This window comes from Kryptolebias marmoratus, linkage group LG18 (assembly GCF_001649575.2).
Source record: "Kryptolebias marmoratus isolate JLee-2015 linkage group LG18, ASM164957v2, whole genome shotgun sequence".
NCBI lineage: Eukaryota > Metazoa > Chordata > Actinopteri > Cyprinodontiformes > Rivulidae > Kryptolebias > Kryptolebias marmoratus.
In genome coordinates, this window is record NC_051447.1 from 18,442,748 (window position 1) to 18,451,411 (window position 8,664).

The 8,664-nt window shown below is 43.9% G+C and overlaps 1 protein-coding gene across 3 annotated transcripts in view; it reads left to right on the top strand.

Annotated features, from left to right (window-relative positions):
• The window catches only part of zgc:165507 (uncharacterized protein LOC561188 homolog), a 20,874-nt gene that overhangs the window by 5,120 nt on the left and 7,090 nt on the right, over positions 1-8,664 (top strand). The window contains exons 1-2 of one of the 3 annotated variants that reach the window (XM_037981362.1): positions 3,631-3,741; positions 4,723-4,968. In XM_037981362.1, the coding sequence (XP_037837290.1) occupies positions 4,752-4,968 (217 nt within the window). In that variant the 5' untranslated portion in view covers positions 3,631-3,741; positions 4,723-4,751. Of the gene's footprint in view, positions 1-3,630; positions 3,742-4,722; positions 4,969-8,664 lie in introns of those variants that run through there. The other 2 variants (XM_017437417.3, XM_025010876.2) reach the window with 2 other exon arrangements.

The window sequence follows — 8,664 nt, forward strand, 5'->3', positions numbered from 1 at the left end:
GTGTAATCATGGAACATAAACGCATCGACAAACACTTTGTGTCTGCAAAACATGTGAGGAGAGCTGCAGACCAGGGACAATCCAGAAATGCTCATGAATGTCAGTTTAGAAGCTATCAAAGTTCTCAAATAAAGCACCTTTTGAGAATGTCAACGTTTGTTGGGAATTATCTTACAGAACTAGGAAGTATTTTTGGTTTATATATTAAAAGTTATGGTTGTTTATTGATTTTAGTAAAAAAAATTGGAACTTTTAGGAAAATGTTCCGCGAAATCCTGGAGGGACTGTAAATGGTTTGAACGTCTCGACCCCGTCGGTTTTTCCGGGAAAGTGTTGACATTGTCAAGAGTGAACAGTGACTTTGCCTTTGCTTGACTTCTTACGTACTTCCATGACTTACTGAGATGGTTTCTTTCTTTTTTAAACTCCGTCTGCTGCAAGTTTTATGGTCACTATTTGAAGCTACATATTCAGACTCATCAACTTAAGCTGCTTATGGGTTCCAAGGAAACGGTTCATTGTCGTCTCGTTCAATCAATCAAACCCCCGTATCTCCGCTGAGAGCTTTCTGCGGACAGGCTGTAATCTGATTAGCTTGGATTAGATTCACTGTGTGGCTCTGTGGAAAAAAAAAAGGACATAATCTGTAACTTTGATTAAAGGGGCAATGCAAGGATTTAAAAGTCAGGATTATATTTGGATTCGGTGAGCAAGTTTTAGCACAAGATGTTTCTTTCTTTAGTATTAATTCATTCAAGTGAGTAAAAACCAGATAAAACCTTAAGAAACTAAACAAACAAAGAGAAAAATGAAACAAAAGTAGACTTTAGTTTGGTAAGTAATGCTATTTTATTGTTGTATTTTTGCGAATATCTTGATATGCTTCTCGTAGGTTCCCCATTTCCGTTCTTCATTCAAATCCTTTTAGCTTAAATTTCAAAATCTCCCCAAATATTTATATTTCTAAGCCTGGAAAAGTCATTTCTTCCCTTCCTGTTTCTTAGACTACAGTGTGGTATGAGAGACTGTTTCCTCCTCTGCAACGTGATCTTATGAATCAGCAACGAGGAAGAAACGCAGCATCTTTTTATAGTTTCTTTTTCTTTTATGAGTCATTCACATCAAAGACTTGGAGTCATCTCGTCTTCTAAAAAAATGTGTGTCGAAAGGTGCACCGAGGTCATGGAAAGGATCGAGGGCTGGTTGGTTAAGGCGGCGACGACAGTGAAGAGGAAACACTTCTTATCGGAAGGATGAGTCGCCCACACAACTGGTCTTTATTCAAATAAACACCTGAAAAAAGCTAAAAATAAAGACCGAATACCAACAGGGGAGGACCGCAAGGTGTTGCTCATTTTACAGATGAATGATCCTTACAAGCTGTACCTCGTTGTAAAGTCGACTAATCAGGCGTTCCTTCATCGTTTGGTATTTCTGAAGAGGACAGACAAAGATGGCACCCTAACCCTAACCCAAAAGGTATCCATATAGATGTCCAGGCCAGCTGTGTCCCCCGAGGACTCCTCCTGGCGGGACATGTCTCAAATACCTTTACTTGGAAGGTGTCTCAAAGGTATCCTTATAGATGTCCAAACCACCTCAGCTACCTTCTTTTTGATGAGGAGGAGCAGCGGCTGGACTCTACAGGTGGTTTCTCACCAGGCTGGACTGGTTAGTGAAAGGTAAGGGAGTCGGTCATTTATGGGTGTCTCTGAGTCTTTTCTGAACTTCTTCAGCCTGTCTTGAGAGCACTAGAGCTGGATGTTGGCGCTCGAACCGGAGCCATAAACACGGGGGCGGCTGATAAGGTGGGCATCGAAATAATGTGCACGGCCAAGAATGCAGTTACGCAAAGTCGGCCGAGCAAAACGCGATCGTGGTCGGTTCACTGAAAGCTTTAGTGACAAAAATAAGGATTGATGCAGAATAAAGTCCTACTTTAGATAAAGTACGATGGATGATGAGGAGGTCTTTAACCCCCGATTGTCCTGATCATGCCTGTGTACCCTCGCTCTGCCTCGCCTTGCAACTAATCATGTTTCATTTACCTCACCTGTGTTGTCTTCCTGATTACGTCTCCCACACCTGGTCCACACCCTTTAAATTCTCCTCCTCTCCACTCACTTGTCGCCAGATTATCGAAAGCATTATGCCAGTAGTTCTCCAGCGTTCTCGGACGGACTTCCTGATCACGTTCCCCGGATCCTTGCTGGACTACGGGTTTCTGGGCATCGACCCTTGCCTGTCTCTTGGACCTGATCCCCTTTGGCTTCGTCTCATGCTCTCGGCTCTCCCGGTTACGACCCCGAGTTAAGTTTTGTCCCAGGGGCCTACCTGTTGGGAGCGCTGATCCAAGCCTCCGTTCCTGGACTCGTCTCGGTCATTGTCCACCAGTTGACCGGCTTCGTTCTCCGTCGCACCACCACCCAGAGCTGCGGCCGGAGATCCAGTTGCTGTGTGAAACGTTCTCCCAGTTGTCTGATACAGCCGTGTTCACTTCTCACTCCTGTGTCGATGTAACGATCATTATGTTGCCTTGTCATGTCTGATTATTATCTCCCAGACCTGGTCTACGCCCTTTTTATTCTCCTCCCGTGCTTTCCTCCAGTGCCAGATTATGAAAGCTCACAAGCAAGTAGTTCTCCAGTGTTTCCCGACTGTCTCCCGGTGCTTTGACCCTGCTCTCGTTTCTTGGACCCCTGTTTACGCCGCCTTGCCCCTGCCGGAACCTTGTTGGACTACGGATATCTGGACACCGACCTCTGCCTGTTCTCTGGACCTGGACCTTGTTTCCGACGCACCCTCTCGGCCTACCGAGCATCGACCCTCGCCTGTCTGACCACGAGTATTGTGTTGCCCAGCTCTCCTACCTGTTAGGAGCTTTAAGTCCTGCCTCCATCCTGGTTCTCCTCACGGACTTCGTCCTCCAGTCGTCCAGCCTCATTATTCCCTGTACTACCATCCAGGTTAGTGAATCCTCCTTCGACTTCTTCGACTTCCTGGATCTCTGAACTCCAGAGTTGCCCCCCCTGGATAGCAGCTCTAACCGCCTGCTCTTGTGTTGTGGCTGATTTTCCGGGTCCGAAAACTGGTTCTTATCAGTCGAGGCTGAATTACCGGGTCCGCTAACTGATTCTTGTCAACGATAGCCGAAAAACTGACCCGGTTTTATTAAAGAAAACCCCAGAATGACCTCGTCGGGGTCATTATTCTGTTTCACAGCTCAAAGCAAAGAACCTACTGTTTGCCTGGTGGTAATTATCTCACAGACACACTTACTAAATGATGTCTGGCTGTGTTATTCTCCAGTAATTATGTGTTTACTCTCTTCAGACACCATAAGCTGATTGTTCGGCTTGTAAATAAACAGCACAATGGTTGACCTGTCTGTTTGATAGTGGTTCTGTCGGTATGCAAATCACGAACGTCTGTGTGTCTGAATGTTGACAGCGACTGGTGTGTGTGTTGACTTTGTACACACGCCACCGCCTGACTTACCCCGGCTGGTAATGTTTCCTTCACGTTCATGGTGGAGGCTCAAGGTGAACCGTGGGTGGAGCAGGTCTGGTCTCTCAGGTAGGGCGAGTTCACGCCCTCCTGAATGGGATCATGTACCGTGTGTGTGTGTGTGTGGTTTACGCTCTTCCTCTCCCGGATATGGAGTCCTGGTATGTCACTTTGCTGCTGACGGCTGAACGGGATAACGCTGTGTGTGTTTTCTGTCAATAAGAGCTGCAGCGGGTGAGATTTTCCATCAATTATCTGCAACATTTTCCTATAAACAGCTTCGTAAACTCCAGCTTCTCAGTCGTAACCTTTTATATTTAGTTGTCTGAACGCCGATTCACAGTATTTCAGCTTCTCATGTGACAAAATGTTCAGCTCATTCAGGAGATGGGTGCTATAATGTCTGTTTTTTGTAATTTTTATGTTTTTAAAAATATTTTACTTTATTTACACACTTCCTCCACAGAAATGCACCGAGATCCTTTAAGAACATCTTTCTGTTTCCAGTCCGTTCCATCAAACAGGCTCCATTTTTATCTGACGCGCTTTTTAGCTTCAAGTTAGCCTTTTGACACTTTTAGCTTCTTGCTAGGCTTTTGATTCATTTAGCTTTAAGATAACCTTTTCTACTTTTAGCTTTTAGCTACCATTTTTCTAGTTTTAGCTAGTTTTTTTTTCTACTTGTAGCTTTACCCTTTTGTAGTTTTAGCTCTTAGTTAGCTTTTTGTTATGTTTAGCTACCTTTCTGCTACTTTTAAGTTGTAGTTAGCATTTTGCTACAGTTAGCTTTCAGTTAGCATTTTGCTACTGTATGTTATTTTGTTACTTTTAGTTTTTAGCTAACATTTTTCTAGTTTTAGCTAATTTTTTTTTTTACTTATAGCTTTTTTGAGTATTGTTACCCTTTTGAGGCTTTAGCTCTTAGCTAGGTTTTTGTTATCTTTAACTACTCTTCTGCTACTTTTAACTTCTAGCTAGCATTTTGCTACATTTAGCCTTCAGTTAGCCTTTTGCTACTGCAGCTTCTACATAGCGTTTTGTTCCGTTTTTTGCTGCGTTTGACTTTGAGCTAATGTTTTGCTTGTCTTAGCTTTTGCTTTATTAGCTTTTAGCTGTTGTTCTACTTCTTTTAGCTTTATTAACTCAGTTTTAGCTTCTCCAGCAGACGTTTAGTTAAGACCTGAATCAGTTTTTATCCTTTTGTCTGTTCTTCAGGTACCAGTCAGCTCTGAGGTGGGCCAGCGATGCCGCCCCCTAACACAGGTCCGGCCGTCGTGCCCCCACCCGACGGCGGGTGGGGGTGGGCCGTGGTGTTGGGCTCCTTCATCTCCATCGGCTTCTCCTACGCCTTCCCCAAAGCCATCACGGTCTTCTTCAAGGAGATCCAGATCATCTTCGATGCGTCCTACAGCCAGATCGCGTGGATCTCCTCCATCATGCTGGCGGTCATGTACGCTGCAGGTGAGTCCTCCATTTAAGGTGAAAGTGAAACCTTCTTCAGCAAAGATATCAAAGGAATGTAGGTCATTTTTTTCTACTTCCTGAAACCTTTTGTCAGGTTGTGAACCCACAGACCTGTGACTCCGTTGGAATGCAGTTAATTATTGTACACTAATGTGTTATAGCAACTGGATTTAAAGCAAACACACTTAAATAAGAGCAACGTTGCGTGTTAGTTTGCCCTCAGGCTCAGGCTTCCCTTGAAAAACAAATCTCAGATCTCACAAAGACTTGCCTGCTTAAATAAAGGTTAAACCCAAACAGGTTTGAGACCAATATAATAAAACCCAGAAGGATTTCTGACCTGCAACCAAACTAAAACGGGTTTAAGCCGTTCTCAACAAACTCGAGAAACGACTGAGAAGCAACGCAAAGAACCTTGCGACCAGTTCAAAAAGAAAATTTGTTGAACAAGTCTAAAATTCGAGCCTCAGTGACTCAAACGCCTTTGCAAATGCCGTTCGCCAACTAGTCCTCACCAAACACATTGAAGTGGTCATTCCCCCCCTCTGACTTCCATCTGGTGACATCACTGCCTTTGCAACCTATTTAACCCTCTGGGGTCGAGGGTGACACTGCATGTTTTTGGACAATTTTAAATTTCATATTTCACCCTAAAAGTGGTTTAACCTGCCATGTTTGGGGTCATTTTTTTCAGCACAACCTCCCAAGTGTGATTTTTAAGTCATTTTTTACTTTTGACAAACTGTATTAACACAACAGACCTAAAATCACACAAAAACATAAAATCCGAGTGGAAAATTCTTAGTTTTTTTACTGTAAAAACCACAAACATGCTTAATGAAATGTTTTGACAACTTAGAATGCAAATATAATCAGTAATATTCATAAACATGTGAACAAATTGAGCAAACAACAAAGGTATATAGACTTTCTCCATTAAAATGTTGACAATTTCTTAGACGTTTTTTAGACCAAACAATCAGGAGTTCTAATAAATTACCATAAATCCTTTTTGCCACAAATATAAACAGTTTCTGTCCAAAACAAGGCAGAGGGGCTACATCACATTCTTAGTTTTGGTCATTTTCTATGTCCTGTTCATGCAGGATCATTCAGGTAAATGTTATAAAATATATCCTGATGCTCAAAATCTGGATCTGAATCTGTCTGTTGTTATTATTTTGGCTGGAAGGGAGACAGACAAAATGTGATTCTGATTCCAGTAATCCTCTAAAATAAAATAATGGATCACCTGGTTCATCAACAAAGTCCTCACTGTCTGTCCCAGTCTAAACTACACCCCAACTATAAAATCCAAACATGCTAAATGTCACAAAACTCATAACTCACTCCCGCTCCGCCAAACTTCCTTTAATTTCTGCGCCTTTTTCTTCTTCTGCCTGTAGATTTTTGGTCGTTTGACAGAAAATGTTGAGCCTCCGTCAGATTGGAGAGGAGGGGGTGTTTTTTCATTCGGCTGGGTTGGGGGTGAGATCGAACGGAGGATGGGGGAGTTTTCTCCCGAGAACTCCCCGGTTTTGGCGCTTCTCGCTCTAACGCGCTGAAAATATGACGATTTTTTAAAAAAATATATGCGTCGGGAATAATTGCTCATAACTCTGGTTTTCCTTGGCCTATTGAGATGATTTAAAAACTGGTGTAAAGCTTGAAGTCTGGACTTTAGAGATAAATTAACACTCTGTCTCTGAGAGGGCGGATATGAACTGTTCATAAACGTTCCCGAGAACCCCGCTTCAAACATCTGAACCGTTTAACGCACAAAGTTTGTTCAAAAAACCTGAATGCCAGAAAAAATCCACGTCGTCTGTTGGTGTTTTTTTCCCATGATGCAGTTGGTACACAAAGAACGGAGCTGGAAGTAGATTTCGAAACCACACAACAGAACAAGAAGTTCAAAATAAAACCCTCGTATTTACTCTGACGGGTCGTTGTAACAAGGCGGCCAATCAGAGAGCGGCGTTCTGAAGCTGTCCGGATGTGTTTACAGACGGATATTTGCTCCAGCATATTGCCGCGACGACCCGCTGCGGTTCGAGCCCTCCCGACGGTCGCCCCGGGCGCCGTCATGGCCGCCATCTGTCCACGCCGTAATCCTCCCACCGTCTGTGTTAGTCGGCAGCAAGCAGGGAGAAGCTCTGTGGAGCAGATTTCACAGTTTGGTCAGTTTGGATCCAGGGACTCGGACAGATCGAGATTGTTTATTTGGTGTCTCCCGTTCCCAACGTTAGGGTTACCTCTACCGCGTGGCTCTCGGTTTTAAGTCACAAGAAACAGTTAAACTAAAGGCTTAGCCTGCATGTCACCCGCCAGAGTTTTAAACTGAGCTCACCTTATAACCAGGGCCATATCCAGACTTTAACAAATCCTGAGGTCAACCACTCATTATCCCCCTGCACATCAGTTACAATAAAGACCAAAACTGAATTAAAATAGAAGCATTTATTTAAAACAAGTGCCCACGGCGGTGGAAGCATTTATAGTTGACGCTGACGTTGGTGCAGTATCCTTCTATCCTGATCTTTGTGATCCCTCATAGAGGGATCACATAAATGGTGATACGGGCGAACCAGCTCTGCTAGAGCACCGAAATCCTCCATTTTTATTATATTGTATAACAAAAGTCCAAAAACAGACCATTCGTTGACAGTACGCCTTACAGTGAAGAAAATACGGTAATATCTTTTTTGCAAATGAATCTCAGGTTTAGTTAATAAAATAAATCCATCCCATGGTTTATCACAGACTCGGTCTCGTTCATTAATTTGAGCCAGAAGCTCGCTCTCTTAGATAATTGTCGAACTCTGCAGAAGTTTTCTGGATCGTTCTAATTATCGGCTTCCCTCGCACAGGTCGCGGGGGGGTCTGGGAGGGGAGGCGGGTGGTTTGGATAAGGCTTTGAGTCTTTGACTGATCTGCTTTCAGCTCGTCAAAGCCTGAATGTCATCGCGGCGTGTTGACCGCGTCGATCCATGCAGTTACGGAGCGATCGCTCTCATCGGCCCCTCGTTAAACACCTGCTCCGTTGTTCTGCCCGTTACACTGATGATTCCATCACTCTGAATGTTTAACACCTTTCTAATTCGCCGCAGCTGCTCCCGCGCGTGTGTTTACACGGCGCTGTCATTACCGCCAGGCTGCCTGATAATGAGCCAACAGCAGCACACACCCACAGGTAATAAAGCTGCCGCTTCGAACGCCCGAGAAGACCTTTCGTTTATTACCACACCGCCTGAAGCCCGCGAACCTTTCTGCTAATTGATCACACAAAAACAACCACCGTTATTTCCTCAGTAGACTAAACTTATCTTGTTCTGAGTTTGCTGTTTGGCCGTTGACGGTTCAGATGATGTGAAATACTCGGATTCGGCTTCAGAACCGACGTGTTGAAGCTCCTAATCCACAGAGAGACGAGGTTCACCATCAGTCACAAAGACTTACTGTAAACTAAACGGTTTCTCATGAAGATTAAACAAACAAACATCAGACCCTCCAGGATTTCGTGACGTTGCGGTCGCAACTATTAACGCAAAATCAAGCAAACCCTGCGAAATCGCAACTTTCTGCAACTTTGCCCAAAACGCAGCAACTTTCCCGCAACTTTAACCCAATATTTATTGTTTCTAAAGTGATTCGCCACCGTTTCTGCGGTCTAGTCTCTTCTTTGTGGGTTTG